This window comes from Doryrhamphus excisus, linkage group LG21 (genome assembly GCF_037039965.1).
Source record: "Doryrhamphus excisus strain RoL-2023G ecotype Guam linkage group LG21, RoL_Dexc_Guam_v1.1, whole genome shotgun sequence".
In the NCBI taxonomy this organism is placed as follows: domain Eukaryota; kingdom Metazoa; phylum Chordata; class Actinopteri; order Syngnathiformes; family Syngnathidae; genus Doryrhamphus; species Doryrhamphus excisus.
In genome coordinates this window covers 7,552,745-7,574,453 of record NC_136377.1, presented here as the reverse complement: position 1 = coordinate 7,574,453, position 21,709 = coordinate 7,552,745, and the positions used below count along the sequence as shown (strand labels likewise).

Sequence of the window (21,709 nt, the reverse complement as noted above, 5' to 3'; positions counted from 1 at the left end):
CGGTTTTCATGCTCTTATTTTGTAGTTTTTCCTGTGTTGGTCTGCCCTGTGTCCCGTCACCTTTACTTTCCCTTCTACGCGCACCTGTTCCGAATTTGATTTGTCTTATTTAGTTCAGCCGGGTGCGTTTGCCTTTTGTTGGTTGATTGTTGTCCTTTGCAACGTGTCGTATGCCAGTGCTGCATTCGCCGTTTTTTCAAAGAAATAAAAGCTAAGCTTTTTCCTGCACCATTTGCTCCTTCTCTGCATCCTGGGGTCGCATCGCAACACCCGCATGACGAGCCGTGACAACATGAACACACACTTCTCTTTGCTGTGCGTTCTAAAGATATAAAAAAAGAGGCAGCTCATTACTGCAAATAATGGGACACACCTATGCAACCTACAAAGACTGCTATTAAAACACCTCCAAAAAGGTTTTGTGGTTTTATATAAGCATGTAGTAACAGGTAAACACATCATAACATGTAATACTTATTTTGGTCCTTTTAAGCATTACAGGAACCTACTTCCTGGGTGCATTGCTTTCACATAGCAACAAACACCTACACCTGCCATTAATTTTTTTCCAAATGCAAAAATAAAGTATGTAGCATTAGCTTTTGGTAGTAGTCTGAGACACTGTGAGTACCACGCTAATGCACGACAGGCAACTGTGTGGTGAAGCTAGACGCGAACTGGCTAGTGGCTAGTGGCGAATAATGTAATTCAATCAGCGTAACTATGTTGAAAATAATAACAATAATTTCACTGTATGCAAGTCACATCCTGCAACCTGTGCATTACAATTCAGCAAAGTGTTGTAAACAAAGTGTAAAAGTGACTATAGGGGTGTTATTTCATGTCTAGAGGGTTCTAATAATGGTAAAATTCATATTTAGAAAGTTATAAAAATGTTTTCTATACTATAACAACAAGAATAGTCTGTTTATTAATATCAAATCCTATGAAAAGGTTGTCAAATTATTGAAAATTGCAGAATGTGATTACTCAATGGTCAATTACACTTAAAAGGCACAGTGGAAATACACATCGCATGTACAAATATGAGTTAATTGGAGGACAAGCAACTTAGATGGATGGCACTGCAATGCTGCCTCTGTCCACCAGAGGAGCTCAGAGCACGAGGGAGGCTGACGTCATTGCTGCACCCCAATGAAAGGGTTGCTTTAAAATGTTGAGTTTTTAACATTTTAAACTGGTATTGCTACATGTTTGCATATTTCTGATGTATATTTTGGAGTGTTAAGTCGCTGGATCTCGTGTTTTTCTCAGTAAAATGTGTCAGACTGTTATGTTGTTATACTGTTATACATCACAAGGATTCAACCTCTTGAGTTCCTATGCAACTTCAAGGCAACTTACTGGTTGTACTTTATATTTGTATCGGACAACCACCACTTTCCTTCCATATTACTACATTTGCAGTCCCATGCGTGTATCTTACACTCAACCCTGTGCACTTTACATGTCTTCCATATAGAGACAGACATGCCAAATACATGTCAGAGCTACATGTGATGTGAGTGCTACATGCTGTCTCTTAGCTTCATGTAGTAAGATGTCATGTTTGATGACGTACAACATCTCCCTGCAACACAGAGAATGCAGCAAGGCATTATAAAATATCACAAATTGTCAAAATATATCATATTGAGCTTGAGTGGAATGCGTTCCTACTGCTTCCTACTCCTTTTTGGATATGTTTAATTGTACCAAATGTGATGTGTAAATTGTTCAGCATGCCCAGAAACAAATAAGCCATTACCCTTACCAATGTTATAATGCAGTTTCTCTAGTCCCCCCAGGCTAACAAGATTAGCATGTCAATACATTTGCAATCCTCTCATCTTTTGTACTTTGGGAGTGGATTGTTTTTTTTTTTTTTAAGTTGAACTGTCACTGGACTGCTTTCATGTTGCTTTCAATTGCTGCGTTGTATCGGAATAGATGATATTTTCTATAAGTTCTGATGCACATGCACACACACAAAGGAGAAACCTGTTAATAATTCATAAACAAACAGAGGAATTCCTTTTTCATCTCCTGTGAAATTCCCTCATGATAAATCTAGGACACCATCAGCCCCCACAATCATTCAGGAGAAACTTTCCATATAAACTATAACAGACTTACATAAAGTTGCTTTCTCAAGGAACTTTTTTCTGACATTCATTCCCACATCCTGGCACAGAGACTCCAACATGCATTTTTGAACATGCCTGCAGACACAAATGTGATATTCCGCAGCACCTTCGGGACTTGAATGTCACCTGGAGCAGTTTGAACTTATTTTCTAATTTGACTTATTTGTCACATACTTCAAATTATACGATGCAATCAATCCTGGTCATCGTGTAGCTTTTGGCACAGTCGTTTGTATGTTGTCATATTTGATATGACTTGAAGAAACTAGGTCTTCTCCCTCTCTTTTTGGCTCCAACTTATCAGCTGCACGTGCCGCTTTCGCAACACTTCCATATCCCGTTGACGGTTATATAACGACTCACACGCGCTGCCGAGCACAGCACGTGTGCGTGGAAGCAATGCATTTTTAAGAAACATCTTAAACTCTGCACCTTCCAACACAGAGTAACAAAGTCACACATACAAGCTGTCTTTAAAATGGATACCATATATGATGATTGGCGAGGATAAGCGGCATAGAAAATGGATGGATGGATGTTTATAACCTTCTAAATACCATTTTTTCAAAACGTTATGTGAGCCCTCTAGACATGAAATAACATAAGACATTTAAGACTCATGTTCGTGTGTGTTTATATAAATGTGTTTCTTTTGGGGTGCTGAGTTGTGGTCAGACAGGAAGTGACATTGGGGGTTCAGACCTGAGCAGCAACAGTACCCCGTGTTTTATTAGGGATTGTTATTAGCATGTCTTTAGTGAGAAGAGAGGCGTTTGAGTGTCTCACTGAACATTAGAGTAACATTTCTGATACCTAGTGACCAGCGTAGAATTCTACATATCACTCACATCTTTGAATGCGTCTTCTGAATGCGTTTTTATTTGTTTAGTCATTTTTATGCTTAAAATCCATAACATTAGCTTCAATATGCATACATTTGGCTATAGGCCATATCCAGCCAAACAGTGCATATTTCCAAAGAACAGTGATAGAGTGAAGCCAAGGGACGAGTGTATTCTTAAAATGGCTATACTAATTCCAGCTTCATAGCTTCAGTTTTAATCATCTTTACAATACTGCCGGAGGGGTTGCTCACTATCATACATGTTCATAATATTGTTATTGATTTGGTTTATTGAGTAAACCCCTCAGCAGAGGACAGACCTCTGGCAAGGCCAAACAATAACCTCTTAAAAAATAACACACCAGTTGTTTTACTCCAGGCTGCACGGCGGGCGAGTGGTTAGCAGACAGGCCTCACAGCTAGTAAACCTACGTATGTTCAATCCCACCCTCGGCTATCTCTGTGTGGAGTTTGAATGTTCTCCTCGTGCATTTGGGGGTGGGTTTTCTCCGGGTACTCCGGTTTCCTCCCACATTCCAAAAACATGCTAGGTTAATTGGCGACTCCAAATTGTCCATAGGTATGAATGTGAGTGTGAATGGTTGTTTGTCTATATGTGCCCTGTGATTGGCTGGCGACCAGTCCAGGGTGTACAAAAAGCTGGGATAGGCTCCAGCACCCTCCGCGACCCTCGTGAGGAAAAGCGGTAGAAAATGAATGAATGTTTTACTCCAATCCTGTAGGTGGCAGCAATGCGTATTATAGCTGCAACACCTTTTGTCAGCATCTTCTGTTGGCTCACCGTCATATTTGGCGCCAATACAGGCAGACTTTAATGACTCCATCGACCGATCCACCGGTTCTCTACAAAGATTTATGAATACTGTTCATGCTAATTAAATATCCAACATCAAAACATACGGTGTTTCCTAATGAATCAACACATAACATTGTTGTGCATTACTTTCCAAAACTCTTCAAGATAATAGATCCCAGAACTCCCAGAATTTGCAACTCAATAACTTTATTTGAAGACATACTGGCATACGCACAATGCTGCCTACCGCTTTCCATTCACTTCTTATAAAATCAGCATTCATCTTCCACAGACAACTGACAATCATTGTTGAGTAGAGTGGGTGCTGCTGCATAAGTGGGGCACACTGTTAAATATTTCCATTGTCATTCCCAAGGGGCTTTTATTGCAGCCTTATCTTCTTTGAGGATGCTTGCTTTGTGGGATGGGCTCAGAGGAGGTGACACTGTGGCTTTCCCAAAACTTTCCTAAAAGACAACTATTGTGTGCCTCGTCTCTCTGTGGGAGGAGGTTCTAAATTACCGGAGCCACTGCAGAGGTTGTGTGCGCGCATGGAAGTGGAAGGGAGGCTGTCATAATAACAGTCGTAATGAGCATCACTATAGAAACTATGTGAGCTGAGAGTTGGTGAGAGACGGAAAGCCAAAACGAGGCAGGAGTGATGCGGGAAAGGAATGGCTATAATTATGAACATGCTATGCCACGGCAATAGAAAGTGATATTTATATTCTCAACACTATAAATTATGGAAAAATGTGAAAATCTATAACTCATCAGAAAAGTTCCACAACATTGTTCCGACTGACAGTAGCCTCATTTTGCTGCTGTATTAGTGTTCAATAATGGCTGTGCCCCCCCCCCCCCCCACACACACACATTTCAACAACTAATTCAGCGCAATCACTTGTTGCAGGGTATGCACAAGGCAGAAGAAAAATATCCATCTCATGATGCTCTACATCTGGCAACTTGGGGCAGATTTATCATTGCCCCAGACAGCACAAAAAGTACAAGACTTTGGATTGATGACAGAAGTTTCTTAAAAAAAACTGTAGTATAAGGATTCACTGGCGAGTCAAAGCTCGGTGTTTGAATGCCCCATTTTTCACATGATATGGCGTGTGTGGGTACTCCGGTTTTCTCCAACCTCAAAAAAACATGCTAGGTTAATTGGCGACTTCGAATTGTCCATAGGTATGAATGTGAGTGTGAATGGTTGTTTGTCTATATGTATCTTTCACTATAGCCTGATATGCCTACCAGACAACAACATGATTCTCTGCATGGGGGGAGGGGGGGCGTTTTACCTTGTTGATGGAAGTAGCGTTAGTTCCGATCAATGGGTCTGTGAAATAAATGTGCGTGTCCCAAAGACGTGCATTGTTAGCTAGTTCATATTAACTTGTTTTGTGGTGTTTAAGTGCACAGAAAAGTGAAAGAATTATATATTTTTGTTTCACATAAAGATTTTAAATGATGGGCAAAATTCCCCCCAAAATGCATTTTCTGTTTTAAATTTAGAAAAAATAAATTAGCTTGCAAGCATGCTATGCATCCAGATCCATCTCCAGTGACTGCGCAGTCTGGGTATTAGCAATGTGGTGCAAGTCAGTGGTAATGGTTTTATTTCATTTGAACATGCATCAGATTACAATTGAATGCATCACATAATCAGTTCACAGTTGCACATGTCCAAAAGGAGTAGGCAGAAGCAAAGCTTATTAAATCCTACCCCTATATATATATATATATATATATAGCACATCATGACTGGTTCAAGACTCTTCATCCTTGTATTTAGCAAACATCAACTGCTTGTATTGTTTCTTGAATTGGCTCATCGTTGTGCATTGTTTGAGGTCCTTACTCAATCCATTCCATAGTTTGATTCCACATATTGAAATGCTCCCCCCACTCTAACCTCAGCTAACCCTCTGGTCCTCCCATGTTGCCAGGTTGTCCACTAGCCCTTCACATCTGATCCCCACCCCATGTCACATTGTTGCTCTTGGATTGGGAACAGCACAGAGAATTAATATTAAAGTTATTTACAGGATATGTGATGGGTTTCAAGCCCACCACCCACTCTAAGCCTTTCATTGTTGCTTCTGGCCTCATTTTCTAATGAATTGCACTGCTGGGGGAGAAACACAATAAGTCTTTAACAAGTGCACGACAGACTACAGTGTTTTGACACGAGGATTTACACGAGGAATGATGACCAGCCATGAATGCAGTTATTGTTTTTTTTAAACTATTGCTATTGTGCTTTTTTCCACAAATTACTTCCTCAAATTGGCTGAAATTGCATGAAGGTTGGTGGTTATTACACAACCTGCTTCTTTCAGACGCAATAATCCCTAATAAAAACACAAAATTCTGAAATCTGACATCACTTCCTGTTTGCCAACTACTCAGAACTATGAGGTAACACATTTATATGTAGCAACACAGAAACACAATACTTATTTATGTCCTAAATGGCTTATTTAGTCTTACTATGTCTAATCCAAAAAGGTAAAGGTGACTATAGGGGTGCTATTTCAGGACTAGATGGCTCTAATAATGTTAAAAACTGTATTTTAGAAGGTCATAAACACATTTTCAGTGCTTTAACTACGGAAATATTTAATTATAAGTTTTATTTAGTGTAAGCATGCTCTTGTGTGTCACAACCAAAACAAAAGTGTAGTACTGCTTTGTTTAAACTTAAGTCCATCCATTCATGATGTCATTCCGTGTTCACTCATCATGCACTCATATTGTCCTTTTCACACACACGGCCACTTTTCCACAAACACCTCTCTAACAAGCGTTTACTCACTTATGTATATCTGAAGAGCCTCGCGAATTAGAAACAGCATTCAGGTTTAAAATGTCAGGAGAGTTAGGAAAGTACTTTTGTTGTACTACACATTGCAGAGAGATCAGTTGAGAGCGGTGAATTATGCAAGTGTTTTTAAAACATCCCTTGTCTCTTTAAGGCTCATTTTTTTCTATAAGCGCTGTTTTTTTTTTTCACCTCTCCCTTCGCATTTTGATGCTCATCCACCACTTGGGCTGCAATGTCACAGGATTCCTCGGAGGATGGAGCTAAGATGAGTTTCAATTGACCAGTGGAGGTGACCTGTGCCCTTCTAGGTTGATTGGAACAAAACTACTTTAGTGAGAAGACAGCCCTTTTGATCAAATAAAGAGGAAAGGGAAGCGCTAATGTAAAACAGAGCAAAATTTGGTTTGACGTAAGAAGCGATGGCGGTGCAGCCCTGCAGGGAGAATGAGGACCACTTAGTTTACACATTTCTTTCTTCTTCCTACCCGTAAAGCCTGTTTTCCATTTGAGAGGTGCCGAATGGAGCGGTAGGCTTGTTAAGGAGGGATGGAGGGTTTTGGGAGGGTAAATGAAAGGCGTCCAAAAGCTCAGCAGTGCGGCGATGCAAATTGCTGTTATTCTCACAGCTCGCCACTTCCATCCAGTATCTGATTTGGGCACCAGCGGTGACCTCCCTCTGATGCTTCCGCTTCTCACTTTTAGCCCTCTTCTCATCTGTCCCATTGTTCCGTCTCCCCCTGTCCTTCACTTATTTTCTCATTTTCCATCATTCCTTTTAAAGTCAGTCCCGCCTCGACAAACCCTCTCTAACTCGCATGCTTTTTGTCTTCCATCCCTGACCCTGCAGCAGAAGGAAATGTGATCCCACCACCAATCATCCACACAACGCTACACTCCATCATCTACCTACTTTCTTGAAAAAAAAAAAAAAAAGCCCTCCGACAACAACAAGTGACTTTCAATTTCCTATCCCGCGCTGTCCTCTTGCCGCCAGCGACAGGCTATGAGGAGCCTGGCAGAGGGCACAGCTTCTCCAAAAGAGGCCTAATAATAAACATGGCAGCCCCCACAGAGCTGAGTGACATATATTCCCCTGTCTCCCCATAGCTGAATATGGAGTCCTTAATATTCAAGAGATGTAGCGGGAACAGCTTGTACACTGCATGGAGTCAGTCTGTAACACACACAGAGGTTTCTGCAGGGGTTTATTTTGGCCTGCTTCCTTTGGCATGGTTAATCAAGTTTTACACATTCATACTAGCAAAACAAATTTTGTTTTGTTTGGCGTCGATACGTTTAACACGAAGGAGAGCATAAGTCTGGGCAAGTATATCAGAAAAATGAAAGTACATTACTGAATTTCTGCTATTTACTAAATATAATATCATCTCAGGCTGCACGGTGGATGAGTGGTTAGCACACAGACCTCACAGCTAGGAGACCAGGGTTCAATTCCACCCTCCACCCATCTCGGTGTGGAGTTTGCATGTTCTCCCCGTGCATGCGTGGGTTTTCTCCGGGTACTCCGGTTTCCTCCCACATTCCAAAAACATGCTAGGTTAATTGGCGACTCCAAATTGTCCATAGGTATGAATGTGAGTGTGAATGGTTGTTTGTCTATATGTGCCCTGTGATTGGTTGGCGATCAGTCCAGGGTATACCCCGTCTCTCGCCCGAAGACAGCTGGGAAAGGCGACGTGAGGAAAAGCGGTAGGAAATGAATGAATGAATATCATCTTATAGTTAAAAATGTATCTCTCTGTGTGATTAATCACGATTAATTGCGAATTAACTAGGGAGAGATGTAATTAATCATGAGTAAATATTTTAAATGATTGACAACTCTAATTTGAATTGTATTTGTCTTGTATTTGTATCTCAGTTCATTAATGCTTAATTTAGGCTAGAAATTTGCTTATATACATATTTTGCTTATATGCACATTTTTGGACTCTTTTCTTTTTCTGGTGTGACCCCGAAATATCAGGAAAATGTAACTATAGTAATAGTTAATTGCTTCCAGACTCGACCGTGATAAGTGAATTTCTGAGAAGTAGGATTTACCACTTTACCACTTCCACACGAAATGAGAGGAGTTTTTTTTTTTTTAGCCATGGCATGTCAGCGTGGCTCTGCTGACTCAGTAGCCAGTTTCCACGCAGCGTTGAGGTATATTTACATTGTATCTCTTTATTTTCACTAGGTTCATTTTCATTTAATATTGGTAAAAAAAAAAACCTAAATATATAGAAGTCACAGTCAGGTTTGATAATGATATCAATCACCCTGTGATTGGCTTGCAGCCAGTCCTGGGTGTACACCGCCTCTCACCCAAAGTCAGCTGGGATAGGATTAACCAGCATAGAAAATGAATGAATGAATAATAAATAAAATATTAAGCACTAAAGGGAATTTGACTTTTTTTTTAATAAAGTCATTTTTCTTAATGCATGTCAACGTCTGTATGGTTTTGTCTGTACACACAAGACAGCAGCTGCTAATTAAATTCTCACGGCATGCATCTTACAAATAGAGAGAAGGGAAATAAAGCATTTTGGGAGTGTCTGGGTTATTAAATTGGATTCATTGTACGGGCATCACCGCTTTGCGATACAATGTAATGTCCTCTCCTTGGGTATTTGTTTATGTCTTCTTGGCTCCCTTTTCTTTATACTACCACCCTTTTCCCTATGTGAATCTTTCATCATTTACTTTGGCCGGGGCATCACTTTGCGCTGTGGAAGGTGAATCAAATTTAGAGGAACCATTGTGTTGTTTTTTTTTTTTCCAGAAGCAGGGATGCTTAGTTTAGCCAGTTGGCAGCTGTGCAGCTTAACGGACGACATACAATTTATTAGAGTCAATTGGGGCATCTGCAAGCCCTTTTTGTGTCCCAGGAGAGGAATGGTGGAGTTAGAGGCCAAGAGAGAGAAGAGAGACAAGCGAGGACAAGGCAGATTATTAGTGAGAGATTATTAAACGCGCTGAAATCCCTATGGAAGATGCATGGGAAGTTGACAAAGGTTTGTTTTGGATGTGTAGCCCAGTGACTAATTTGATATGCAATCGATGAAAAGAAGACACTCTATCTACAGTACGAATTATGTACCTCAGGAGTGACTGCTACGGCGATAGCTCAGGCAGAAGCGGGTTCAATTCCCCATTGGAAGCCTTCTTCTTCTGTCTCTTTGGGGTTTTCCCTTTAGGGGTCGCCACAGCAAATCAATGTCCTCCATCCAACCCTGTCTTCCGCACAACATCTACCCTCATGTCCTCCTTCACTACATCCACAAACCTCCTCTTTGGTCTTCTTCTACGCTTCCTACCTGGCAGCTCTAAACACACCTCCTCTGGACATGTTCCAACCATCTCAGTCTGGCCTCTCTGACTTTATCTCCAAGGCCTTTAACATTTAATGTCCCTCTGATGCACTCGTTCCTGATCCTATCCATCATGGTCACTCCCAATGAGAACCTCAGTATAACTCTATTAATCTCTACGTGAATTCATCTTTTCCTTCCGCTCTACAAGTAACTTGTTTGCAAAGTGAGAGTGAGTAGAACAAACAAATAGAGCAGTGGGCCAGCGGACTCAAACAGACGGACGGCCGATTAACCCGCTTTGATTTGTAACTCTCATCTAATCCGCCTCGCAGGCCAAGACGGCAACCTCGTGTCACCATCGAAGGCGAGCAGAACACATGGACACAGCCCAGAGTGGAGACGGCAAAGAAGAGGACAACTGCAGCGTGTCGTCGATGCCAAAAGCTGCGGGCCGTTGTTGAATAGCGACACGTGCATCGTTCACTGTCACAGGCACAAGTGACTCAGACACCTCATTTGGGAGTTTATTTAACCTGGAGGGATTAGTTAATATATTTCCTCAAATCATGGCTTCCACTTTAATACATGCCTTGTTTCAATTAACCCCAGGGTTCTCAAATAGAAACTTTTTTTTTTGCTCCAGACGGTGATTGCTAACCAAAACAGCAGCACCTATCAAGCAAAGTAAACATGCTGACTGTTTATCACAAAAAAGTTAACACATTTTTTGCATAGTCTTAGTTTTTCTACATGAACTTAAACTTAACTTAAAGAAGCCTATGTCGGTAGAAAGGTCGGTGATTATTTATAGTGTTGTGTAAGATTATGCAGATTATAGTTTTGACTGATGGTTTCCCATGACACCTCACTACCAGGCTTAATAACTTGAAATTGGAAATCATAAATAGCATCAGAAAAAAAGTTTATGTCATTTATCACAGCTCGTTTACTTGAGAAAATGTTAATGTTGATTGCTCAATTTACCATAAAATACATATCCGATTGAATTTTAATAGTATTAATCAAAGCTTGTGTCCACTTTGCACAATTAGCTTTGCATTTTTAGAGCATTTCTTTTAATAAATAGTGTGTTTCAAGGTTGAAAAACATTTTTTTTTTTAGTTTTCTAAATTAAAATGTCCTGATAGTCATTGGTCAGGGACTTTCAGAGAAATATTGGTGACAACAAAATTGCTACAAGTGGAAATTGATGAATTATTATTGCAATATTTTGTGAACAATTGCACTAATATTTTATAAATTTTGCACAATAAGCATACAAAAAATAGTTGTGACTGATGGTTTCCCACAACACCTCACTACCAGGCTTAATAACTTGAAATTGGAAATCATAAATAGCATCAGAAAAAAAAAGTTTATGTCATTTATCACAGCTCGTTGACTTGAGAAAATGTTAATGTTGATTGCTCAATTTACCATAAAATACATATCTGTTTGAATTTTAATAGTATTAATCAAAGCTTGTGTCCACGTTGCACAATTAGCTTTGCATTTTTAGAGCATTTCTTTTAATGATCAGTGTGTTTCAAGGTTTTTTTCTAGTTTTCTAAATTAAAATGTCCTGATAGTCATTGGTCAGGGACTTTCAGAGAAATATTGGTGACAACAAAATTGCTACAAGTGGAAATTGATGAATTATTATTGCAATATTTTGTGAACAATTGTGCTAATATTTTATAAATTTTGCATGATAAGCATACAAAAAATCAATACATGAAATAATTTTAATACAAAAATACTACAGTAATTATTGCAATTAATTGGTTCCACAGGGAACCTAACTTGGATTCCTTATTTATACTTCAATTATTTTCATAGTTGCAGCATAGAAAACTTGTTTACAAACAAACTTCTAAATTCTAAATTATTAAAGTGTTCTATACATTAGCTAAAATTCATATAGTCATATTATATTCTTATATTATCCAACATAGTAGACATGATAAGATTAAATGATGTGTGTCACTATAAATGTGTTCCCTAGGCAAACAGGAAGTGATGCTGAGTTTCAGAGTCGATTTTTAGCGAGTTTTAGCGAGTTACAACAGCAGCCTGTGTCATATACACAGTGTTTTTGTTTGTATACATATATATGATATTTAAACTGTATATTTTATGCTTTTTCTGTCACATAAACTTGTGCATGACTTTTTGTTTTAAAAATATCCAACTAAAGTCTTTCTCTCTATCCGCAAAATCACTCCTCACAGAGGCGCGAGGAGGCCAAAGCGTTGTAGTGTTGTCAAGTCAGTGTGATGTGCCTCTGACAGAACAGTGCCGTCAAGCTTGTATGGTGACAGACAGTCTGTGAGGTGTCAGTCACCCAGGCAGCTCCTGCAATGTTTCCACCTGTGAAAAATAGCATCTCAGCCGAGGTAAGCGGATCACCAAATAAAAGTGCACTCTAAATTAGTCCCCAAAATGTCAACTCTCAGCTCCGCTTATCTGTCTGGCTGATGACATGCAGCTTGTTTTACATTTAAGGTGAGTATATTTGTTATGTGTGATATAAATGCCATGCATCACATCCTTTCTTCTATTTCACCTTGTTGAATGAATACAGCATGTCAAGTAACAAAATATCGATCATGGGAAGGTTTTCGGCTTTAGAAGACTCCCGTTGCTGTATCATTGTTCATGATGACGACTATGCAAAACATTTGAGACTTTAGTTGACACATCCATCTTGGGACTCTATTACCGCACTGATTCTAGAGTTGTAGATGAGTTTGTTACTCCTCTGTCCGTTACGTAATCTCAACAGTGGCTTTGTTGCAGGCCCTGACTGTAGGGCACGGGGAAAAAGTACATGTTCTCAATACACATTGTCAGCTTCACACACATGATGATGCATATAATGAAAGGCTTAATATAAACTGCCGTTGATGGAGTCACTCCTAATGACTTTAACAGGACTTTGAAATGCAGTAGAATGTAAGGATTATTAACTGTTTCGGTCCCATAGAAATACTTATATGTTTACGCTTGTTCCCAAAGACGTGTTTATATGTCCGTTACATTTTTGGGGAGAAAGAGAGGTTATGAAACAATCATTTAGAGCAGATTTAAGGCATAAAAACGGCCACAAGGTGGCAGAAGTGCATTTTAAAAGAGCTCAGCATGTGAATTTCAATGTAAAAAAAAACAAAACATGACAGCGAGGAGGAAGTAAAAGAATGCTTTTTTGTGTTGTTGATGTACTTGTTCAGATATTTGACCTGTCACAAAAGCGAAAATTTTGTCTTTTCACAAAAAGCTATATTTTTTCTTTTTTAGTTGGAAACAGATATTTTCCTGAAACTTACATACTTCGGGTTCTACTGCTGATTTCTACTTTTTTCTGATGAAAGACAGGAGATAAATCTTTCTTTCGATATTTTCCAGGATAAGTCAAAATCATCAAAAATGGCCGACACTAATTATGATCTGTAATTCCGCCTGTCCATACCATAATCCCACCGCCACCAAAACAGGTGCTTCTTATGGATGGCATTTTGAAAACACAAAGAGGCCAATTGTTGTTCTAATCCACAACCATCCCCGTTATGTTGCAGCATGATAATGCACGGTCCCATGTTGCAAGGCTTTGTACACAATACCTGGAAGCTGAAAACATCCCAGTACATGTTTGGGATGCTCTGGATCGGTGGATGCAGTATATGAAGCAAATGGTGGTCACACCAGATACTGACTGGTTTTCGGACCTTCTCCTATACAGTAAAACTACACATATTGGAGCAGCCTTTCAATAATCATATCTTATCAGCAACTGGATATGATGATGACTTGCTCAGATTTCAACAGATTGGTGAACATGATATGAGATGAACAGGCCTTTTGTGTACATAGAAAAGGTTTTATCATCATAAAATGTGGGTGCAACAACAAAATGTTGCTTACATTTACTTTTTTATATATATTATAATGGTATGATTTTATCAAGCTATGATCAATAATAAATAAAACCTGCTCAAAACGTGCCACAACAAAATGAATCCAATTCAGTGGATATGGAATAACATGATTCCATTCTGCTTCATACTGTCAAAAAGATGAAGTCTTTGAGGCGGACTGATATCATTTTAAAGCTCTCAGGTGCAGATGAGATATTACATGGCGAGTAAGTGGCTCCAAAATCTTTCCTCCCTTTTATTATCATATGGCAAGCAATAATCTCTCCAGGCCTTTTCAGCCAACATCTATAATAATATTTCTGTGAGATATATTGTACAGGCGCTGCATGTATGCCATCAGGGATATACTTTGCTAAACTTACAGTAACAATCAGGCACAAAAATAGCAGAGGAAGAGGAGGGAATTTTCATAGCAAAAACATGAATTTCCTCTTTCATTGCACAGAGTTGCCAGGCCACGTGCCTGGGGTGGAATGTCTAACATGACATTGGCATTCAAAAGTGTGTGTGCCTCTTTGTATGTGAACCACTGAGTCATGAACAGTGAACTCTGAGCAGCACGAGGTGCATGACCTTACCCCCCCAACCCACGCCCCCTCCACCCCAACACAGGGGCTGCTGTTGCCTTTCCGCATAGTAACTCAGATCTTTCCACAATGTTTCTCTCACTCACACACACAGAAGTGATAAATGTGACCCCCAGGTCTTAAACATCTCATATCCTTTTTCACCCTTCAAGCCTCTGACACCAACCACAGAATGAACCATCATTCCACGTTTGGACTACTAGAACCCTGTCCTTTGTATCTGTCCCTCTCACACCAACTACCCTCATGTCCTCCTTCACTACATCCATAAACCTCCTCTTTGGCCTTCCTCTCTGCCTCCTACCTGGCAGCTCTAAACGCAGCATCCTTCTACCAATATATTCACTATCTCTCCTCTGGACATGTCCCAACCATCTCAGTTTGGCCTCTCTGACTTTATCTCCAAGGCCTCTTACATGTAATGTCCCTTTGATGTATTTGTTCCTGATCCTATCCATCCTGGTCACTCCCAATGAGAACCTCAGCATCCTCATCTCTGCTACCTCTAGTTCTGTTTCCTGTCGTTTCCTCGGTGGTACTGTCTCTACACCAAACAACATGGCTGGTCTCACCACCGTTTTGTATACCTTTCCTTTCATTTTAGCTGAAACTCTTCTGTCACACATCAGACCTGACCTTTTTCTCCACCCGTTCCATCCTGCCTACACACGCTTCTTCACCTCCTTTTCACAATCTCCATTGTTCTGGACTGTTGACCCCCAAGTAGTTAAAATTCTCCTCCTACTGTATCTCTTCTCCCTGTAACCTCACTCTTCCACTTGGGTCCCTCTTATTCACACACATGTAATCTGTCTTGCTGTGGCTAATCTTCATTCCTCTCCTTTCCAGGGCAACCATCCACTCTTCTAGTATGACATATAACATTTTACATATACGTTTTTTGAAATTATTTTGATTCTTTGTATGTTTAAACTTTTAAACATTTTTGAAAATTCCTAGAACTTCGTGACCTTAAAGGAATTACAGTGGGGGCCTCATTTTGTCCCTCAATTCTCAATAGAACAAATAATTGGAATGTTATATCATGAAACATCTTCCATCTTTATTATTGGTTACATTTATGAGAAGGGGACCCGATACACAAATTGGAACACAAAGTGGAAACTATTAGTGTAGTAAAAACGTAATTTTTTTTTTTTTACTCTGAACACAGTGACCCCTAACTTCAAATTGTAGGGGCGGGCACCGAAATCGACTTGCAAAGTAAACATCCACGCAGTGTATTAATAACACGACAAGACGCACCATATTGTACTTTGACCGGAAAATGTATGCAAACCAAGGCGACAATTTTGTGTAATTTTTCCATGTTAACCAAAAACCATGTTAATTGGGGTGAACGCAAACCAAGGTTGCACTATACTTCAAATATTGCCTGTACAGTTACTTTTTTATGATGATGACAGTTTGACCCTGGAATAAATTATTACTATTTTCATACGGAAAAACATTTTGAAAGTTGAATCTATGCTTTTAGTGGTACATTAGTGCATAGATTGTAGCTATAAGGACAAAGCATTACTCCTGCAGGACCTAAAAGCCACTCATTGGATGACATTTGGTGGACACAATCTGTCATTTCAACCTTGTCTCAAAATGGCTTGCATGTAGTTGATAATTAGGGCTCATTAGTGTTTGATTTCAAGTTATCTTCTTTTGCAGACCTTAAATTGAAACCTTTAAAAAAATGACAACCCTTTGGTTCGTCACTTAACCTATATGTGTCATATATGTGCAGGTGTATAGCGGTAAACAGACATGGCATCATCTGTTTTCTCCATCACATCTCCACTCATGCGCACAGTAGTCTGCACGTGCACAAATACATCAACAACAACATGAGCAATAAAAAAAAGCCTTGGGGGGTTTTCTTGCTGCTGCCAAAAATATTCGAGATGGCATGGAAACATGAGTCATATCACAGCCAAAACAGCTAAACAACAGGGGTGCCTTTTCTGTATTAGCAATAAAAAATCATCAATAAGTGTCAATCTGGGAAACATATGAACATAACAGCAAATTTGGACATGTATTTTTTGTTTTGCCTTAGGAAACTACAGCACATGCATCATGAGTGACCTTCTGTGAAAACATGGCTGCAGTTCCATTGACTCAACACTGGGAGGTGCACTTGTATGGAGCAAAATATCCACAGTGGCTTTCCCCATGTCTCACTATTTCCAGTAAATTAATGGAAAAAAATATTATAAGCCAAATAAGCTTAATACACAACCTTTTTTCCATACTCTCATGGGTACCATGTGATCACTGCAATAATACACAATGAAGACACTTGAGAGGTGACTATTTTAAAAATAACTATTATAACAACACAGACAATGCATTCGATGACACCCCAACACCGATTGATGCTGAAACTGAGCAACTCTAAATACAAAAACAAGAGTGGGGGTTCCCCCCTCTGTGAGCTTCCCTCCCCCCCCCCCTCCTGGCAACACAAACCCAGGGATAATTAGCTCAGAGTGAATGATAACTTACCATATTGACTTCTGACACCATGTCTATGCTGGCGATGTCTATGTTCATCCCCACTCCCACTGGTAGACCTGCAAATAAGATCACATTTATACATATAAAAAAAAGCATTGGTGCAGCGTGGAATAAAAGAATAATTATCCCAGTGCGCCCGAGTCAGGTATTACGGTAGTTTGTGCAAAAAAGCTGCACATGCACCCCTTTAAAAGTTGTCTCAATTAACTATACGTTCATTAAATATTGGCTTTTGAATGCAGCGTGTCATTTAAATGCACTAGTGTGTTTGAGCGGGCACAAGCGACCCACAACATCGTTCAATGCCTTTAAACATGCATTGCTTTGCATTGTGCATTAAAGTGATATGCATTACGGCAGGTGCACTGGAAAAAAAACATAAACAACCAAAGGATGCGTGTATTTACCTCCAAAATCTGGCCTCAATCGTATATCATAACCTTTCAACAGTCTATCCACCGTCTCTTTAACCAAAGGCATATTGCTCGGATCATTGACACCGACACTGTGGAGACACACACACACACACACACACACACACACACACACACACACACACACACAATTAAAGAGATTAAGGTGGCACAAACATTCCGTGGACCACAAAGTCCCCTCATCTGATGGCTGGTCCAGGGGAAAAAAAAGAGGAGTGGAGCATCCCTACCTTTGTGCGCACACCACGGCCACAGCAAGAGGAAACACCTCGACACAAAAACACCATCTTCTTCTTCTTAACATGTTGTTGTTCTTCTGCTCTTCTTTATACGCCACTCTCTTTTTAAAAGAAAAGACAAGACGAGCTACAACTTATTCTTGCCAGTGCGGTAATTCCAATGCCGGGCGCATGCGCAGTCTGCACTACAACGTGAAGTCTGGTGGTGATGATGATGATGATGAAGATGATGATGATGATGGTTGTGTCAGAGAGGGATAGTATATACACACAAGAAGCCGCGGGTGGAGTTTTTAAAGAGGAGGGGGGCGTAAAGAGTCACTCATGGGGATCTCCCTCAGTGTGACAGACTGAGTACTGAGATGGGTGTCGGTTCGATTCCCAAGGAAAAGGGAAGGGCACTTCAGCAAGTTTAGCATGCAAAATAACTCACATATAACATATAATAACATATTAATTTACATGATAGATGTTTGATTATGGAAAAGAAAGTCATGGCTTGCAAAAACAATTATGAAAAAATATATATTAAAGTTGAAATATATTTCAATTAATTTATTATCATAAATTGGGAATTCATTAGGTTTTATTATTCTATTTATTTAATCAATATTAAGACTAAATTGAATTTTAATATTACGTCAAATGAAATAATACAAAAGTTATATGATGATATATATTGCAATCTACTGAATTTATTTCTACTACATTACACTATTCTGCACTCAGTGTGTATGCTACCAGACCCACCTCCACCCACCTAGACTAAGAGACTGTAGGGCTCACTCCATTCATGCCATTGTTCTATGGAAGAAATGCACCAAGGTGCTGGAAACAATACACAGAGTGGAACATCTTCCTGCTTGTTTGGAGATGAGGAAAACAGACACGCATACATATGGCAATATATTGAGGCTGGCAAAATTAGTGATGAATTAATCTATTTATGTAATATTGGTCTAGTGCTGATTAGCCTTTTTGTGCACCATTGTATGGTTCCAATGTCTTCTAAAACATCAAGTATTAAGGCGGGAAAAATCAAAGTAATGACGCTCCTAATATTATGTTCATATGCTACAGTGCAGTAATTACACTGCATCTGAAAAGTGAACATTATTTTTGTTTCTTTTATCGCAACTTTGACTTAATCCGAGCCAGCATCAGTGCATTGTTCCCCATGCATCCACGCAGGCCTGTATACTGTATATATAGTGCATGCAGCATGTCTTAACGCTGTGAGAGGCACACTACCAGTGCAGCGTGCGCCTCAGGGTTGGAGGCAGGATACATGTAAGGGGAGCAGTATGTAGGCAAGCTACACTGGCACGCACGCACTGCTGAGCATGGACATGCGCCACTCTGGAAAGTCATGGTGCATCAGTGGAAGATGCCAGATCCCTTTTTTGGGGTGGGGGGGGGGATTCCTACACAGAACACAGAAGAGAGAGCTCTTCTCTGCAACTGCAAACACTGGAAAGAGGATTTAAAAAAATTCTCTATATGACCTGACGGTGTCACTGTGTTTAAAATTAAGTATTTAGTTCAGTGATATGCAGTACAGTTGTTTACAGTCCTATTATGCAAATGGTTGCATTTGTAAGGACAAATTGCTGGCTGGAAGCTGCAATTTAGCTTTTAACTTCATGTACAAAATAATAATGCCAGTCACATGTTACAGAAAAAGGCTGCACGGCGTTCAAGTGGTTAGCTTGCATGCCCCACAGCTAGGAGACCCGAGTTCAATTCCACTCTCGGCCATCTCTGTGTGGAGTTTGCATGTTCTCCCCGTGCATGCGTGGGTTTTCTCCGGGTACTCTGGTTTCCTCCCACATTCCAAAATCATGCTAGGTTAATTGGTGACTCCAAATTGTCCATAGGTATGAATGTGAGTGTGAATGGTTGTTTGTCTATATGTGCCCTGTGATTGGCTGGCGACCAGTGCAGGGTGTACCCCGCCTCTCACCCAAAGACAGCTGGGATAGGCTTGAGCACCCCCCACGACCCCTCGTGTGGATAAGCGGTAGAAAATGAATGAATATTTAAGCATTATTAGAGCCCTATAGACATGAAATAACACCCCTATATTGACTTTTAAACTCTTATTACCCAAATTTGTAAATAAAAGGAAATAAAACCTTTTAGGGGCTGCACAGTGTCAAGTGGTTAGCACACAGGCTTCACAAATAGGAGACCCAAGTTCAATTCCACCCTTGGCCATCTCTGTGTGAAGTTTGCATGTTCTCCCCGTGCATGCGTGGGTTTTCTCCGGGTACTCCGGTTTCCTCCCACATTCCAAAAACATGCTAGGTTAATTGGTGACTCCAAATTGTCCATAGGTATGAATGTGAGTGTGAATGGTTGTTGGTCTATATATGCCCTGTGATTGGCTAGCAACCAGTCCAGGGTGTACCCCGCCTCTCGCCTGAAAACAGCTGGGATAGGCTCCAGCACCCCTCGCGACCCTCATGAGGATAAGCGGTAAAAAAATGAATGAATGAATGAATGTTAGTGAAAAATATTTGTGCAAATATGAAGTGTTTTCGCTGGCTGACGGCAAATCCAAGCTGGGTAGTGAAGGAGTCTTTGTGTGAATTAACACATGTTTGTGAGCACATAAATGACAGCACATTGTCTACCATCACATTGTTTTCTGCTTGTTATAAATAGCCCTGATGAAAATAAACCCACATTCTGTCAAAGATTGTCGCCGCAACAATGGAGTGCAGTGCATCACCTTCTTTGTTTAAAGTTCCTTCACTGTGCACATGCGAATACTGCATATGCACACCACTTTTACTCCAATACATCATAGATATACATAATAATGAGTATAAATATTACTAGTGAAGAACACACCAGGCTCAAATGTATCAATCACAACACCAGACCCAATGAAAATTAACTTGTGAAACAAGAAAGTGGAAATATGAACAGGTTCTCGGCTGTGAGGTTTTTTTTCCCCTCCTGATTCTCTCCACCCACTCCATCATGCTCATTTGTGGTTGTTTCCTTACTTAAATCTTGCAAAAGCTGTTGCTTCATCTCTGCCAAATAGACTGAGCAAACCAGTAAAGCTATTGTGATATTTACACATTGCAGCCAGGCATGCAGGGGAGGTGTGAAGTTATTTACTATGTGGTGCCTTGTTGAGTTCATATCTGGTCTGGGTCCAGCAGGTACTGTATCTGTCCATCAATCTATCCATCTATATATCTGCTTTGGAAAAAAAATAACACCTCAGTGCTAACCATGCTGTTTGTTTTAAATACACTTCTCTCCCCTGACAGCTTGCTTAGAAACCCAACGATAGTCACGCCACAGAACTCAACCAAAAAAAAAAACAGCTAGAAAACTAGAAAGGCATGGTCAGTTGCAAAGAAGCACTATCTCCTTGGGTATCCTTCAGTGTTTGCTCTACTATATACAGCATGTATCCTCTAAGTTATACATAAATTATATCAAACATATATATGAATATACAGTTTTTGTGCAATAAATATTAAAAATAAATTCATTCTAACAAAATGTTCCACCATTAATCATTCTTTCGCCCACATAGCAAAAATATGCATGCTAGGTTAATTAGCAAATCCAAATTGTCCATAGGTATGAATGTGAGTGTGAATGGTTGTTTGTCTATATGTGCCCTGTGATTGGCTGGCATCTCTCTCCCGAAGTCAGCTGGGATAGGCTCCAGCATACCACTGTGACCCTAGTGAGGATTAAGAGGCATAGAAAATATATATGAATATAATAATATTAATGAAAATAGCATGTTAATAGCAATGTTAATATCAATATCAACGTTGATGTCGATATCAATGTCAATGTCAATATCAATACTGATGTTAATATTAATGATAATGTTAATATCAAGTAATTTTAATATAATAATCATAATATGAATGATACTAATAATCATATTAACAACAATAACAACAACAACAATAATAATAGATATTACATCTAAATTTAATATATTAAAATTAAATGGTCCACAATTATATTTTTAATAGTT

At 39.7% G+C, this 21,709-nt stretch overlaps 1 protein-coding gene across 2 annotated transcripts in view; it reads right to left on the bottom strand.

Annotated features, from left to right (window-relative positions):
- gabrb2b (gamma-aminobutyric acid type A receptor subunit beta2b) overlaps positions 1-21,709 on the bottom strand; it is a 46,221-nt gene that overhangs the window by 23,489 nt on the left and 1,023 nt on the right. For both annotated transcript variants that reach the window (XM_058087209.2, XM_058087215.2), the window contains exons 2-4: positions 17,683-17,792; positions 17,426-17,523; positions 17,007-17,074 (exon numbers count right to left, since the gene is read on the bottom strand). In XM_058087209.2, the coding sequence (XP_057943192.2) occupies positions 17,007-17,074; positions 17,426-17,523; positions 17,683-17,792 (276 nt within the window). The remainder of the gene's footprint in view (positions 1-17,006; positions 17,075-17,425; positions 17,524-17,682; positions 17,793-21,709) is intronic.